The sequence below is a fragment of the Branchiostoma lanceolatum genome, chromosome 18, assembly GCF_035083965.1.
Source record: "Branchiostoma lanceolatum isolate klBraLanc5 chromosome 18, klBraLanc5.hap2, whole genome shotgun sequence".
Classification (NCBI taxonomy): domain Eukaryota; kingdom Metazoa; phylum Chordata; class Leptocardii; order Amphioxiformes; family Branchiostomatidae; genus Branchiostoma; species Branchiostoma lanceolatum.
In genome coordinates, this window is record NC_089739.1 from 7,509,928 (window position 1) to 7,527,582 (window position 17,655).

At 39.5% G+C, this 17,655-nt stretch overlaps 2 protein-coding genes across 11 annotated transcripts in view; one reads left to right on the forward strand and one right to left on the reverse strand.

Annotated features, from left to right (window-relative positions):
• LOC136424138 (arf-GAP with SH3 domain, ANK repeat and PH domain-containing protein 2-like) overlaps window positions 1-17,655 on the reverse strand; it is a 61,970-nt gene that overhangs the window by 14,906 nt on the left and 29,409 nt on the right. For 7 of the 9 annotated variants that reach the window (XM_066412600.1, XM_066412601.1, XM_066412602.1 and 4 more), the window contains 10 exons: window positions 15,748-15,817; window positions 15,230-15,317; window positions 14,404-14,452; window positions 13,657-13,829; window positions 12,362-12,495; window positions 11,114-11,202; window positions 9,517-9,639; window positions 7,603-7,783; window positions 770-855; window positions 54-169 (listed from right to left, as the gene is read on the reverse strand). In XM_066412600.1, the coding sequence (XP_066268697.1) occupies window positions 54-169; window positions 770-855; window positions 7,603-7,783; window positions 9,517-9,639; window positions 11,114-11,202; window positions 12,362-12,495; window positions 13,657-13,829; window positions 14,404-14,452; window positions 15,230-15,317; window positions 15,748-15,817 (1,109 nt within the window). The remainder of the gene's footprint in view (window positions 1-53; window positions 170-769; window positions 856-7,602; window positions 7,784-9,516; window positions 9,640-11,113; window positions 11,203-12,361; window positions 12,496-13,656; window positions 13,830-14,403; window positions 14,453-15,229; window positions 15,318-15,747; window positions 15,818-17,655) is intronic. The other 2 variants (XM_066412606.1, XM_066412604.1) reach the window with 1 other exon arrangement.
• LOC136424140 (contactin-associated protein-like 2) lies at window positions 1,383-6,649 on the forward strand. Of its 2 annotated transcripts, XM_066412607.1 has the most exons (8): window positions 1,383-1,490; window positions 1,818-1,994; window positions 2,297-2,387; window positions 2,763-2,900; window positions 3,508-3,645; window positions 4,268-4,422; window positions 5,406-5,544; window positions 6,217-6,649. In XM_066412607.1, exons 1-8 carry the CDS (start codon window positions 1,413-1,415, stop codon window positions 6,390-6,392), a joined length of 1,092 nt encoding a protein of 363 aa, XP_066268704.1. In that variant the 5' UTR covers window positions 1,383-1,412; the 3' UTR covers window positions 6,393-6,649. The 2 variants fall into 2 exon arrangements, with proteins under 2 accessions (XP_066268704.1, XP_066268706.1); XM_066412609.1 differs by lacking the exons at window positions 5,406-5,544; window positions 6,217-6,649 and adding an exon at window positions 4,969-5,357.

The window sequence follows — 17,655 nt, forward strand, 5'->3', positions numbered from 1 at the left end:
GGGCGCATACTGTATACACTAAAAATCATGGAAAGGATTTTAACTTGACTTACCAATGTCGAGTTTGGGCTTGCTCCTGAGGAGTAGCTTCATGCACTCCGTCTGGTCGTGTAGAGCGCAGATGTGCAGAGGGGTGTTCCCTGCCTTCGTCTTCACATCAAGGTTATTGCTGGGGGCAAAGGGCGAAGTTCATGTTGTAGGTTAAGATGTACAAAATATAAAGTAGTTTAGTGTGTCTACCTGAACTTTAAGTAACTGTATCAAAACTAACAGAGAACACAGATGTGCAGCGGAATGTTCCCTGCCTTTGTCTTCACATCAAGGGGGCAAAGGACAAAGGTTAAGACTTAGTACTACAACTTCTAGGTCAAAATGTACTAAATGTGAAGTGTGTTATATGGAGTTTGTCTATTCTGACTTTGTTAGGTCACTGTGAGGACAAAGGCCAATGTGCACAATGCAGAGACATGCTGACATATCAAAAGTGTTTGTCTGAAATTCTAAGCTGATGTTTGGGATGAAAGGTCAACATGCAAGGTCACAGAAGGAAGTGATCATTTCTGCATTTATACAATTTACTGCTAGGAAAAATTTGTGTGGCCATATGCTGGTAAATAGAAATCTTTGGGAATTATTATAGTATCAAAACTAACAAAAAGTCAATATGAATTTCAGCTACCAAAGTCTCAGGACTTACCGTTCGGGATATTGACATGTTGATATGTTTATCATTGAGCAGAAACTTTAAGTAAGAAAGAAGTGCCCTCACCAGTTCTGTACGAGGAAGTCCACCACATGTAGAGATGTTCCGTCCTCCTGCATCATAGCCAGGTGTAGCGCAGTCTCGCCCTGATCCTGGAAAAACAAGAAAATCAATGTTTACAAGAAGGCAAGCAAGCCACACATTGATTTGATACCATATTCTAATTCAATTAAATGAATTTTGACAAGTACCACAAATTTCAAAGCGTCTTCCTGCTGCCAACAGCAACAAATAAGGTTAATGTTATTTTTGCTGACGCTATACACATGAAGTACCTTTAATGTTTATTTGTAGACCTGAAGTGTGTAGAAGTAAATAATGCAGATTCTGAAGCACTTTGTACCTCAACCTTATCAGGTAAAAACACTTGACTTTAGAAACAACATCCCAAGGAGGGGGTGAACCATATCAAACTTAAGGGTCTTAAGATCCTTTTTTTCAAGTTTGAACTGTGAATGATATACTTAACTCTTAAGTCCATAAAAAACATAAATATTTTCTTGCACCAACAATTACATGTAGCATGCCATTACACTTTGCTTTGATATAAACTTTTAAATCCCATGTGTATTAGGGAACAGTTACTACTTTTTTCCCCCTTCATGATTTGTGACCAGCCCCAAACTTTAATATCAGAGTGTTTGCCACAATGGGTACAATCACTGCTCTGTTCTTGGCATTTTTCTCTGTTGCAATTCCTCTCAGTTGTGGCCACAACACACAGCAGGTAAGAAAAAATGAATGTTGAAGATTATTATATTTTTAGTATTACCCATGTATCTGCCAAGACATTGGTCTGTATGTAAATATCAATGAAAATCATTGCTTTACAACACTGTAATGTTGTGTAACACTGCACATCATGATTTCTGTTTTTCTGTCATGGACCTCCTTCAGTTCTTGTGTATTACAAGGTCTCTGAGACTAATTTTCGTAGGTACTCAAGACAACAAAAGAAAGCTCCAAAATGATGAGGCTTTCAATGCATAATCTCTGGACTTCCAGACATAACTCACAATCTACTTGATAGATTACTCATTACATCTGTGACTAGGTATGTCTGCGGACCAGCTATGGGGATGATGGCCAGTGCAACTTCTCACTTGTCCTTCCCCCGTCGTCCTGTGGATCGGAGCAGGAAAAAGACACCAAGCAGCTACAAGAGGTCACACAGGGCCTCACTGAACAAGTGGAGGAACTTCAACTGCAGAAGCAGGGACTTAGCATCAAGGTGAAATGTTTTCTTTCTGTTACCAAACTTCAGTTTTAATTTTTGCTGCATACATGTTCATGGAATACTCTGGTCACTACGAATTTGGAAGAATCATAGACAAATCGAACTTAGAAAATTTAGTGGCTTATAGTATGTAGTTAGTTATACTTAGGATCTGTGCACAGCTAAGTTTTAAATGCCTATTGAAAAAGCCTGTTACAACTTTTTCACTACTCTTATAGAGATACTTTGTACTTTATAATCATAGTTGCGTTAGTTGAAGACTTAGTGAATTAACATGGTCAATGATATTTGAACAGGTTGATCAGTTGGATGATGAGCTGACTAAACTGAAGAGGGAGGGGAGGCAGACTGCTGTGGACCCTTGTGCTGAAGGACATCGCTTGCCAGGTTAGAGACCAGATATATTTTCCTACATGTTTGCTAATTTTGAATATAATTAATTTTTCACTAGAGTTGTTTGATCACAACTTCAAAATCTCTTATCAAAGGACTTGTTTGTAAGCTCATGTGTACCATGGCTCGTACACTGGAATACAGCAAGGCATTGAATGCACCAGGTAGAATGAATAAGGGGGTGAAGTCTGCCATCTCTGCCTAATGATTCCTTATTTAGAATATCCAGATGTGTTGTCCAGTTATCACTTGTGAAAGCTGGGTTGTTGTGAGTTGGGGTTGTATTGTGTGATGGACCCTGATGGGTAAAGGGGTGAAGTCTGCCATCTCTGACTGCCTAAAGTTGTTGTCTATCTTTTAAATGTCCAGGAGTGTTGTCCTGTTACCAACTGTTGAAGCTGGGATGTAGTGAGTCAGGCCTGTATGTGGTGGACCCCGATGGTCCAGGGTACGGAGAGAAACCTATGGAGGTGGAATGTACCTTCGATAGTGCTGGAAACCTACCAGGTGGATATCAAACTTTCCCCCCCTTTATTACATAATCTAAATCTATAATGAACTGTTCTACAATTACTGTGAATGCCTTTCAACTCGCAGGGATTTAATTCTGCGGTAGGGAGAAAATGGAGCGTTCGCTGTGGTTTTAGGTTCGCAGTTGAAACAATGGTGTAGGCGGGCAGAAGACAGAACAAACATTTTTGAACTGGTGTTAAATTTGCAGTGAAGAGGTCACCGCAAAAACTGTGAACATTAAACCACTGCGAAAATGTCAACATCTACGGTATGATTGCATTTTTAGTTCAAATGTTGTTAAGAATTCTTTTTCAGCACCAAGGACAGGAACATTTTGATCATGAGTCATGGTATAGCAGTTTATAATGAGAGTTTTACCTTTAGCTGTATTCAAAACATGTAAATCCTACCAAACACATGACACTTAAAAAACTAGTACTGTTACATTATTAGCAGTAGTGTATATTAATAGTATTTGATTATACTGCTGCAGGGTTCCCTGAAACAGGGGTGGGCAGCAGTCGGCTAGTCAGAATAAGATGTTAATTGAGAAGTGGGTACATGATATATATCAAATGTTCTCTGTTTTCTCTTGTATCAGTGCTACCACGGACCTGCTCTGATCTGGTACAGGAAGGAGAGACGAAGTCTAGAACCTACACTATCGACCCCGACGGGCCTTACTTTAGTGTTCCTGCCTTCCAAGTCTACTGTAACATGACTGCTGAAGATGGGGCAGGTACAGTACAACTCACAGAGTTTCGATTAAATTAAGAGACTGCCGATCTCAATGATTCAAATCCTTATGCCAAAAACAGTTACTCAAGCAAGTGGATAAAATTTTGAAACAGTCAGACGTTTCAGACAGCATCCACTATCTTTTGTCAGTAACTATTTTTGTCATATCTTATTACCTGGATGTATAACCTTCATCAACGTTTCAAATCCTTGCTTTACGCATCTTTTTGTGGCTTTTTATACCTCTTTTATACCTAGTGGTCTACTTTTTTTCTCTGGGGGTGGGGGGGGGGGAGAAGAGATACTGATCACTAGAAATGTGCATAGATGGACGGATGCCACACAAAAAAACATTTCTTCCTCTAAAACAAAAGGAAAGCTGCCAATCTGGGCTTGTACAACTGCCTGCTTTTCTGAAGGCATTGGTTAAGTCTGTACATGTAAGTTTTATAATGTCATGGACCGACAGACACACATGTTAAGTTAAAAAGTAACAATGCTTCCCACACTCCGTTTCTATAGCTCTTGGACCACACAAATACAAGCCAAAAGCAATATTTCATTCCTTCTGGGTCAATAAAGTATCAATCACTTTTACAAGATCTTTCTGATCATCTCTTTAGGAGTGACGATCTTCGGACATGACAGTGAAACCCGTACGCACGTGCACGGCTTCGAACATCCTGGTTCCTACAAGCGAACTGTGACGTACGAGGCCTCTGTGGACCAGATCAGAGCTCTGATCGACGCCTCCGAGTCATGCAAGCAGTTCATCAAGGTAACGCGACATGAAAAAGATGCCTTTTCATTTCAGTAGGAAAGCAAGCTACACTATCTGTTATTTGCGACTGTCACACTAAAAGAGACTTCATGACCACTAATTTCAATATCAGTGCTGCCTTTCTGCTATTCTTGACACTAATAAGAATACCCTTGCAAACCTTGGTCTCATAGTTGAACTACAATGGAATGTGATCCTCCTAATAGTATGCTTCTAAGGGAAGACTACATACATGTACAGGATCTAGTCTGGATCTACATTGAAACTTTAGTCTAAAATCCTTGACCAGTTACTCTACTGATGGAACTATGATTATAGCTGTTAACTTTACAAACACATGCACATGGATGGTTTTCTCAGGTATACTATTATAATACAAGTTTACTTCATTCTTAGCTCTGGGACAAATGACAGCGCTGAAACAGAATTCGACGGGTTTCGACTTTATTCGTCTTTATCAAGAATCTTTTTAAGTTTACTTGTCTTCATGTACTTATTTCAGTAAGAATGCAGCCGTTAAATAAATTTGACTCCTTATTTCAGTACGAGTGCAGGGGGTCGGTTATCTGGGACACTAAGATTAGTAAGAAGGACCTGTCCTACACCTGGTGGATAACCTGGAAAGCAGCATGAACCATAATTTTTGTATGACCTAGCCACAGTGGGTATTGAACCTGCGACCTCCCAGACATAAGGCGAGCACTCTACCAGTGAACTGTTACACCGGTTATACTACTGTAAATCACTTTAATATAGCGGTAGGAAAATATAGCGGTTTGGGGAAAATGGAGTAGGTCACTGCACTTAATTTTAACGGTTTGAACAAACATTACTGTCTCAAATATTAGTGATCAAATATTAGCGATGATGAAATTTTAGCGGTTGACTAGTGACCGTTAAATCAGCTAAAATTAAGTTACAGCTAAAAAATCAAGAATAATTATTACAATAAACTTAGTTTACTTTCCTACTTATTTCAGTACGAGTGCTGGGGGTCGCTTATCCGGGACACTAACAAGGACGTGTCCTACGCCTGGTGGGTCACCTGGGACTGCAGGGAGAAAAACTACTGGGGCGGGGCGTCGCCGGGCAGCAAGGAGTGTGAGTGTATGGTGACAGGTCAGGGCCATAATACATTTACTTTACAGGGAAAATTCAAGATCGATAATGTACATGTGCAAAAAAGTAAGAGGGCAATGCGAGAGGGTTGACTGATTGGGGAGAAAATTTGATGTAAAATTAATATCTATATCTGATGACTTTGTAGTCAAACATTCAAGTTCCAGTTGAAAACTATGGCTTTGCAGGATAAGTCAGTTTGAATTCTTTAATTCAATTTGAAAAATTGCATCTTTAGTGTAAATGTTGTTAAGAACTGTCTTTCAGCATCAAGGACAGGAACATTTTTTACCAGTGACAGAGTCATGATATAGCAGTTTATGACGAAACTTTTACTTTTAAGTAGTAGTAGTATGATGAAATACATGTACGGGCAGACCAACTCTCAATTCTGGTAGAATCTGATCTCCAGAGAAAGTTAGTGGATGCACGCTGAAAGTTTAAGAGTGCAGCAGTTTTGTTCCCTGGTTAAGAAAATCCCCACTGTGTACCATCATTTACCATACTTCTTTTGAAAAGCATTTCAGAAAGCAAAACATCTCAGAAGGCAGAGCTACCTCATTTTTTTCAGGAATTTCTTGTAATGTAGATGTACAATAATATACATGTATCATGCATAACATCATTTAGTATGGGTATATGTGACCGAAGTCAGAGTCTTTCTACCAACAGGTACCTGTGGAAGTCCTGACCATCCCTGTAACTGTAACATAAATGACGATGTGTGGCGGGAGGATTCCGGGTTCCTCACACACAAGGACGACCTGCCTGTCAAACAACTACGCTTTGGGGATACCGGGGAGGAAAACGGCTACCACACCCTGGGGAAACTCATGTGCTTTGGTTAGAGACCATTTAGGACTGATGTCCAAGAAACCTGATTTGTTCGTCACCATCTTTGTAAATCTACAGTAATCTATAATATCAAAGGTGAACAAAGATGGCTTCTGTTAATGTATCTCCTTGCAAAGCTAACTGTTCCTAAAGTCTGAGGTCACCATTTTGCAGTGCCATCTAGCTTCTGCAGGAGGTACTGCAGTTTGTTGAAATGCTGGCTACATCAATGTTAAGAATGTAAAGAATAAACTGTTTATCAATCAGTCAACAGTCAGTGAGATATATTTGCTTTAAAGGAGTCCTAAACTCCAGAAGGCGGTGTTATTTTCCACTAGATTATGTATCAATCAATACATAATCAGCCGACTTTGTACAGAATTCCGCTTGTGGTGAATTACACAAGGTGTGTTTTTTAAAACAATATGATACTCACTAAACCCCTGCAGACCCTACCAGTGTATTCCTATGCGTAAACATACATTTTTAAACGTCGATATTTTCGGCGTAAATGAGGGTGGTTAAGCACAATAAGAAGGCCAATTGTTAATAAGATATAAAAAAACACATAGCAAGACGAGTTTTCCTTAACCATCCTGACATTCTTTTTGTAATCTAACTTTTGTCAGGCATTGTCAGGGACATTGTAAAAAACACATAGGCTGAGGGTCACCTGGGGAATTTGGTAGAATACTGAATGCTTTTGGATGCGCACGGGACTAGTGGGTACTTTATCGTATACTGTAAAAAATATTCATTTCTACTTCCTAAAATTACCATCCATTGGAAAATAACTCCCCCCTCTGGGGTTTAGGACTCCTTTAACACCTAACGTTACCAGCTCTTCTACAGTAGTACCAAAACAATGTCTCACAAGAATTCCGACACTAGACCAGAAATTGATTGAGAAACAAATAGTGATACGTTTCGAAAGCTTCCACTGAGTGAAATTCGTTGTGTGAAAGGGTAAATATATACATTTTGACAATTGTATAATAAAAATAGATCATCACAACATCATAGCCAGGGAGAAGAGCAGTCAAGTCTACCCCCTCTGTATTTGCTTGATTGATTTGAAGTGAATTGCAGCCAAGTTGAAATGGCTGACTCTCACCTCATTTGATTCACAGACACTCTAGGAGAGCAGCTATTGGTAAAATTCCACACATTCCGCCGGTGGCATAATTACCAATCAAACATTAAGAAAAGATCAACACAACTTACATATCCAGGGAGAGGTGCAGTCATGTCCACGCCCTCAGCAAACACTTGGAGCAGGGCGAAGATGTCGCGGGACAGGACAGCCTGGCACAGGTCCTGTAGCATCATCTCGTTATCCGAGCACGCCTTTTGCGGAAACTTGTGTTGGACGTACTTTTCGTGGATAAACTCCTTCCTCTCTTCCCTGTGGGAGCGAAGATGGGGTTTATTCAAGGTACAAACGTAAGCAAACTGCACAAAAAGCCCCGGTCACACATTCAGGACCTTCCCACGACTTTGCTCCCAACCACTCCGACCAAGGTCAGTGCTGGGTTTGGAGTAGCCTGGAATCTATCCTATTCTAGCTCCAGTTTGCTGCTCTGATCGCATCCAAGCAGACTATATATTTACCTTTCCTGACCAGTTGGCTGGTGCATATGACTTTTCTTTCTTTTATCCTTTCTTATTTTTTTGTGTTTTAAAATAAAAACCAGGAATTTCTCACAGGTTGAAATAAATTTCATAAAAGGTTTCAGGTGTTCTTAGTCTTGCAGAAGACTTTTAGGCAACCTTGATGACCACCTCGCAGATCACCATGGTCTGGAAAAGGTTGGGAGGCCACGGTTGGCTATGTGTGACAGGGGCTTAAACGACTGTTATATTGTTCTCTTCCCAAGCAGCCTGGTCTGAAAGCCACCAAAAAGTGTTGCAAATTGCTGTTACTTGTTGCAGCCAAATGGCAGAATAGATGGAAAATGTGAGAATTTGAGAGAATTAACAGTAAGACATCTAGTAGAAAATCTATAAAAGACGAAACAGAAAAAAGAATGCTGTACATGTAAATTGAGAAAATTGGCAAGTTTCAATTTAGCAAAATTTAACAGCTTTTTTCCACAAATACATGTAAGAAAATCATGTTTGGGATAATGTACTTTCTCACAATAAAGCGAGGCTTGATGAAGCTTGGTTACTGTTAAAAAATTTCAAACTTTTGGCAGCGCAACAATATTACAAAATCATTTCAAAACTCCCTGAGACTCTTGAAATGACCCTGTAATTGTTATTTGTCTAAATTTCTTTTGAATGCACAGTTTTCATGTCAGTGCTGTGAAATACATGATGACAATTGTGATGCAAAAATAACAGATTTTGAAAGGATAGCTTGATATACAGTAGCTTGTTCAGACAAAGCAGTTGGGGCAGAGAACAAGTCGAGAATTAGTCAAAGACAGAAATAAGGGATAAATAAAAATTAGTACTGTACAGTAGTATTCACAGGCACATACATGTAGGGGTCAATACATAAGGCATGCTGACTGTAGCAAACAAATCTGGTTTGGAAGAATGTTCAAATACCCTGGTACAAAAGACATGTATGACTTTCCAATATGTTTACTGGCATATTTTGTATTCTGGATCTAAGATTTATTCAAGTGAAATAAAATGTGATACCCCTTGATGTTTTGTAACAGGGTAGATGAAAACATAGGGCAGCACTTTACTACATAATGTTCAATTTTACATAATCATATTTTGCAATACATTTGTCTAAACGATACACTAGACATGTACATTGTAATTGTAAATCATTGAATGCAAATTTCGTACAATTAGTAAAACAGCTTCTTACGTGGTACTGTATGTACATGTAATTCTCAAAGAAATTCTACAGTTCTTGACATTTGAATTTTGTCTAATGCAATTATGACATATTGTAGTATAGTACTGCCCATAATAAATCTGTAAAAACACAACATGGTTTAATTATACACACACAATGATACAAACTGGTTGCAAAAAGTCAGTCACATGCATGCATTAATTCAGTTGCACTGGCTTGCACATCCACAACTATACACCTAGAACGCAAAAACGGAAAAAATACGTCAATCATTTCGGGCATTAACTAGCACGGACGGAAACGGTGTAATATAATACCCCTCGGACGCGTCGGTTTCCGACGGCCATTGTTGGATAACGGAACACAAATCGTGCAGGGACATCTCGGTGGCAAATTTGTGGTGGACGTATTTGTCTTGGATAAATTCTCGTCGTTCCTCCCTGCATTGGGGACCAGTGGGTTAGTAAGGCAGCAACTACTGCAGCAACCTTAACACCCCTGCTACAGGATATGGTACAGGCCAGGTCAGTGGGTGGGTCATGCCATTGATCAAGGGTGGGACATGCCATTGATCAAACATGGGGGTGTCAACATGAATCATTATGAACTCAAGACAATAAAACGTTTCTACATCACAACCTTAACACCCCTAGTACATGACATGGTACAGGCCAGGTGAGTGGGTGGGTGATGTCATTGATCAAACACGGGGGTTTCAAAATGGATTATTATAAACTCAAAACAACAGAAAGTAAACTTCACAGACAAGAAAACTGAAATAAATATCAAAGAAAACTTAAAATCAAATTGTGATTTGAACTGCACACAACATAGGAAAAGGGTAGGTTGGGTTATACATAACCATCAACCTTCCCTTCCCTACCAACAAAATGGAATGAGCCAGGTTGTCAATATGCCCTCAAAGCAGTTAAAGATGTACACAAAGAGGTGAAAACAAAGAAACAATACATAATTAATACCACAATGTTTTTAACTACAGAAAAGTTGGCACATGTACATTGTATATGTAACTTGTAGATGGTATGCTTTTTGAATGATCAGCTTTAGATTCAAATTTTTAGAAGAAATAAAAGAGTTCCAGTTCAAATTCTTTAGAGCCTGATTTGTTCATTTACAGAGATTATTCAATGAAAATTATCTTAATATGATTGAAATGGAAAAACAAACACCATACCAAGACTGGAAAACACAGAAGCACACAAACACGTATAAACACAGAGAAACAATGAAACAACATGACATGCCAATGTTAGTCCACTCTTTAACTGCTGAATACATGGACATATTTCTGAATGGGGTGCAAGGTACAGGTAAAACAAGTAGTTGAGAGGTTACTGCCTAAATCTCTAAACCCTACAAGTGGCAACATTCTGTCTATAAAGTTTAACACAGAACATGCAGTACCTGCTACATGTATGTACATCAACAACAGCAAACTGAAGCAAGCATGCAGTGTGGCCCACTTTAATTCATAGCTGCAAGTCAGCTTATGCAGACAAACTGTGACAACAACAGTCTATGTGTATAACAGTGCTTTTTCTGTAAGCATGCTTGCGTGCGTGAGAAAAGACACACATCTAAGATGCCAGTTTCTTTCACTTCTCTTTTATCATACAAACAGTTAAGTTAGAATATCAAAGATTCTAAGGGTATGTATTCATCTTAAGACTTGACAGTACCATGCAGTAGTGATACAGTAGCATGGATGTATCTGCTTGTACATTGTAGTTTTGTCCGTTTGGCTCTGACTATCTTGGTCACAAATAATCCTTTCTGAGATTGATACTTTTTCTCAACCCAACTGGCTTTGTGTTTTGCTGTGATAGGGTCCATATCTAACACAGAAGACCAGTAATGTTCTTGAATCCAGGAGTGCTAAGCAAATGTACTTACATAGTGCTGTTGGCAGTGGGTTTCTGGGATGGGTCGAGCCGAGACTCCATAATGTCGTTGAACCCCATGTTCCCAACAGTTCTGGCAAGCTGGGGGAGGGACACACATGACTTTATTGCACAACAATTGTACAAGGTACAAAGTATGGCATCTCCTGGTACTTAACTACAGTTCTATAAGGCTAAACAAGGGTGTGTAGTATGGGATCATGAGCTTTTACAATCATTGGAAGAATTTCTAACGTCTAGACATTCTTTGATACATAGTTAAATACAAATAGTTATGGGGAGGGCTACATTTAGATGAGATACCAGCATACATGTACATGTACAACGTGTATACAGGGTCAGACTCATACTGATTTAACAATGTTTGCCTTATGTCCTTTCCACATTATATGGTGCACAAGACGGCAACCATCTTCAATTCATTATCCCCTAGCTTACTTAACCACAGATAATACTACATGTACAACAGGGGGCTACTGACTGCAAGAAGTGTGTGTATGTTCAACTCCCATATTCCTTCTCGTAAGTACTGCATGCTACACAGAAAGCAGTAGTTTCACTGAAATATTTGGTCACTCACATATACCATCAAATATCAAATGGGACTCTATAAGACAGTGTTAATGGAGCCTGGAGTTAGCTATGTAAGGTCTATTCTCTTATGTCTGTTGCAAGGTAAATACAGACCAACTGACCAGTAATTCTGAGGTGTTTAATACATCCAGTTTTAAAGAATGTGTTCTGTGTCTCTTCAATATACATAATGTCATGTACCATGCAATGTTAAATTGGACTCTATCAGATAGTTTTAATGGAGCCAGAGGTTAGGTATGCAAGGTCTATTCTCTTTGCCTGTTGCAAGATAAATACAAACCAACTGAACAGTAATTCTGAAGTGTTTAACACATCCAGTTCTAAAGACAGTGTTCTGTGTCTCTTCAATATACATGTACCATGCAATGTTAAAGGGGACTCTATAAGATAGTTTTAATGGAGCCTGGAGTTAGCTATGCAAGGTCTACTCTCTTTTGTCTGTTGCAAGACAAATACAGACCAACTCACCAGTAATTCTGAAGTGTTTAACACATCCAGTTCTAAAGACTGTTCTGTGTCTCTTCAATATACATGTACCTTGAAATGTTAAATGGGACTCTATAAGATAGTTTTAATGGAGCCTGGAGTTAGCTATGCAAGGTCTACTCTCTTTTGTCTGTTGCCAGATAAATACAGACCAACTCACCAGTAATTCTGAAGTGTTTAAGACGTCTAGTTCTAAAGACTGTGTTCTTGAGATGTGAACTCCCAAGGCTCGATGGACTCCTGAACACTCTATACACAGCAGCACGCCAAGGTTGGTGGACAGCCAGGTGGGGTCTGGAAAAATATCACATGGATGAAACCACAGCATTTTGCAATGTGTTTAAGCTCATTCCTCTGCAATTCCTGATTGGTATGTATTTTAGTTTAGCCTCAGTTGTGGAACACATTACCACTCAAACTAAGAACTGCTATTACTTACCAGAACTTTAAGAATGGCAATCCCGGTGGAAATTGAAATCTGTATTGTATGTGACATGGCTTCTATTGATGGATTATTATTGTTACGGTGTACTATGTCGTAGTTGTGTTTTTTATATGTAATATCAGGGATACCTGAAAAACAGGCTTCACAGCCTGAGTTGTATTTGCCCTGTTTAAATAAAATGAAAATAAATGAAAAAAATTTTATGGAGTAAATTAGTACAGTATGTACTAGATGAAAGACAAGTCTAAAAATTGTCAAGTTGACATCCCAAATATATTTTGGAATCCAGAGATGTATACAGTCAAACATATCTACAGTGATCACTAAAGGGGCTTGAATAAAGAAATGGTCACAGTGGACAGGTGGTCCCTACAGAGTATAGACAGGAATCTTACTGCATGTGTCAATGGGAAAACTTACTTAAGGGACCACCCAAAAGTGTCCACAATGAACAGGTGGTCACTAGCATGGGCTTGACTACTAAACTTTCATCATAAACTGCTATACCATGATTCTGTCACTGATTAAAATGTTCCTGTCCTTAGTGCTCAAAACAGCTTCAAGTGTTAATGTTGTATACAGTTCTTAACAACATGTGCACTAAAATCAAGATTAGTGGGGTCGTGTGGCGTAACGGCAAGAACCTAGGTCCCAGGTTTGAATCCCCTAGCGCCAACAATATTGTGCCTTTGGGAAAAGGCACTTTACACGACTTTCCTTTTTACACAAATTTTAGTAGTGCCCAAACTGAAGCTGTTGTCCACCATACCTGGTGCGTTGCAGTCACAACAAGTTTCCTTGCTGTTTCAGTGGAAGGATAAATTTATAGAGGGAGTGGTTGTTCTGCTAGCCTTTCCCCTTTAACGTGCTCAAGGCACTTCCTCAAACACGGGACTCCCCTTTTACGTCCCTTCCGGAAGACTGGTGCTGCCCCAACCTAAACTTTCGAACCGGCTCTTGAAAAGATAGAGAGATGTCTCTAAATTAGCAAAGAAATGATTCCAAGCTACCTGGTGCATTGCAGTCGCAGCATTGCCCATTGCCTGGCATTCTCTTGACTTCTGAGATGATGTTCTGCCGCAGTTCGGCCACGCTGTTCTCCTCGGAAGACTGGCTCGTTTTGTTCTCTCCAAACGCATTATTCAGAGCTTCCTCTTTACTGTTTGATAAGACAGACATCCATCTGGGGGAGAAAGATAGAAACATCAGAGATGGCAGACTTCATCCACTTACTCGCAGATAAAATAGCAGCACTGAGGATGTATGGCAATGCTGCATTGTGAATATTGAGAATGCATTAACATGACTCTGTATTAATGGTGGGATGATTTCACTACAAACAGGGAGATACAAGTCAGAACCAACCAGCTACAGGTGTCTGCAAACGGCGTCTGAGCTGGCTTGGCCATGCTACATGGCTCGCGCCTGCCAGACTGACAAACCAAGTTCTTGAGTGGAACCCACAGGGGAAGAGACGCAGGGGTCGCCCCAGGAAGAATTACAGACAGACGATAAAGAGGGACTTCTGAGCAGCCAACCTGAACTGGAGGGATGTAAGGAGGCTGCTGGCCGAGTCTGCTGGGCCAACCTGACTGCCTCATGTGTCGGACGACACGGGAGCCCCTAAGTCTAAATCTAAGTAAGTACTAACATGACTCTGTATTAACATGTTCCTGCCATGCAACCACAAACAAACAAGACAAAAACAATACTTAACTCCCTTGGCATGAAACAATATGATTGAAAATCATACTCACTGCAGCATATCATCTTCATCCTCTGCCTGGAAATGGTATGTTCTGTTGTCTACAGAAGAAAAACAAATGCAACACAGTGTCTTAATCCAAAGCTAACAGTATACCCTATAATCCTCCAAGACTTTTCTAACACTAGTGTCTTTTGATTTTTCAAGATAGTACAACAAGGCAACTCAGTAATACTCACACTGTACAACAAGGCAACTCAGTAATACTCACACTGTACAACAAGGCAACTCAGTAATACTCACACTGTACAACAAGGCAACTCAGTAATACTCACACTGTACAACAAGGCAACTCAGTAATACTCACACTGTACAACAAGGCAACTCAGTAATACTCACACTGTACAACAAGGCAACTCAGTAATACTCATACTGTTAGTTTGATTACCAATGATGTTTCTAGACGAGTGGCTTTTGCTCTTAACTGTGTATGGATATTGGATATTTATGCGCTGTTACATGTTATGTTATGTTACATGCGTATTGTTTTTTGATTAATTGTGGATGTTGTTGTGTATACAAATGTAGTGTTTGTGTAAAAATCAACACAATTCAGCTTTTATGTAACACAAGGTTGATTTAATAAACTGAATTGAATTGATAGTTAATCCCAAGTGCTGCATTTTATCATCAATTAATGAATTTAGACAATTTCAAGCTTACTTATTATAAAAAAAAAGTCCTAACAAAGAAATTCATGTCTATAGGAAATACACAACATCTAGATATCCTTATATCAGATAATCGGTACATGAGTGTCTTTTTAGCAATACAAAGTTGACTAAAAGGTGACAGGAATATGTATGAGGAAGACTTACAGGAGATGAGGTCGAAGCACTTTTTGTCCTCTGGAGTCACTTTAACTTGGCAAGTCAGAAGGTTCAGCTTTGCTGGGGGCTTAGTGGACTGTAACAAAAGAACACTGAATCAAGTACCACTCTGATACCCCTGTCCCTGGTGCTGTCCCTGGTGCTGAATAGCATTCATACTGGCACTACTAATCCTAGAGCTTCTCTGATTAATATTCACACTGGTGCTGTTCCTGGTGCTGAATAACATTCATACTGACACTGCTATTCCTAAAGCTTCTCTGATTAACATTCATACTGGTGCTGTCCCTGGTGCTAAATAGCATTCATACTGACACTACTAATCCTAGAGCTTCTCTGAACAACATTCACACTAAAAATGATGTCTCTTGTTCTAAGAAACATTCATACTGCCACTTATTAGTCTGGGATTATATCTTTTTTTGAACCTGCAAATTCTGTACCTAGACGAAAACTTCACACAAATATGTATTAGGAATAATTATGTGAAAACGTCCTATACTTACAGTGGAATGAGCGATAGTTAGGTATCCATTCTTAATGGTACATCTTCTCTTCTGCCACACCTTTCTTATTCTGAAAAAGAGAATAAGAGGTCACAATGTTATCAAAAAACACTTTTCGTCAATAGAAGCCAGCCTTCTCTCACATAAATGCAACACTTATTCATGATTAAAGGAAAGACTTATTTGCAATGTCCTTAACACCTTGATAAATATTTGGAAGAGAGATTTACAGTCAAACCTGGATTCAGCAACCACTCAAGGAATTGAGAAAAAATGGTTGCTGAGGACAGGATGAACTATGTAAAAATGGATAGAACTGCTGTAATCTGGCTTGTGACTGGAGGTGGTTGCCAGTGCCAGGTGGTTGCCCCACCAGGTTTGGCTGTATTTGTAATGTTCCTCTTACCCGTCACTTTTCTTGAGCAGAAAGCCAGTTTTCTCTGACATAAATTCAACACCTTTTCATTATAATTGGACGAAAGATCTATGGTGTTCTTACCCATCACTTTTGTTGAGCAGAAAGCCAGTTATCTCTGACATGAATTCAACACTTATTCATGAATAAAGAAAATAACAAGAGTCTTAGGACCCAAAATCTCAATGAAACTTTGTTTTTTTATTAAACCAGTTCCCCCCATTCTATATCGCTCAATGGTATGACCCACACTGGCCGGGCAAGGGGAGAAGTGGCTATAAATAGCTACTGACCTAGATATGAGACCAACAGATGGTGCGACCTCAAAGCCCACAATAGAGTAGATATTCCTCATTACTTATGCAAATTCAGTATGAATTTGCATAATTAGCACTTCAGTTTGTACATCTCTGTCCAACCTACCTGCATATCAGATAACATGAAAATCTGTCGCTCCTTTCTTCAGTTATTCTCCTTGCAAAATATTTACAAACACGCCATTGCAGTTCCAGTGACACATACCAGGGGGCCCAAAATCGACCTTGACCTTTCTCCTCCCAGCACCTACCCACATACCAAATATCATTTCAATCCATCCACACGTTCTTCAGTTATGCTGATTTTAAGCGTCCGGTGACACATACATACACACACGGTGACACAAACATACACACACGCGCACACACACGCAAACACACTAACTTCGCATGATTTGCACTTCAGTGTGTACATCTCTGTCCAACCTACCTGCATACCAAATAACATGAAAATCTGTTGTTCCTCTCTTCAGTTATACCCCTTTAGAACATTTTTACAAATAGGCCATTGCAGTTCCAGGGACACAAACCAGGGGGCCAAAAATCGACCTTGACCATTCTCCTCCCAGCGTATACCCACATACCAAATATCATTACAATCCATCTACACGTTCTACAGTTATGCTGACTTAAAGCATCCGACGACACCCATGCAAACGATTTACCTCCTTACTTATGCAAATTTGGTCTCATTTGCATAGTTTGCACTTAAGTGTGTACAACTTGGTCTAACCTACCTGTGTACCAAAGAACATGACGATCTGTCGATCCACTCTTCAGTTCTTCTACATTGAAGATTTTAACAAATACGCCATTGCAGTTCCAGTCACACATGCCAGGGTGCCCAAAATCGACCTTGACCTTCCTCCTCATAACACCCACCCACATACCAAAAATCATTACAATCCATGTACAGGTTCTACAGTTATGGTGACTTAAAGCGTCCGGTGACACATACATACACACAAACACCAAACGCAAGCAAAACAGTATATCCATGAAAAAGCCTTTTTTCATGGAGATAATCATTTGCAATGTCCTTACACCTTTGGAATAATTGGTGGAAAGGTCTATTTTTAATATTCTTTGCTCCTTCGTTTCTTCAGAGCCTTGTAGTGACTAGTGGCACAAAGGGCAGCAATTGTCCTTGCTGTTTCAGCAGCAGAATATTATTTA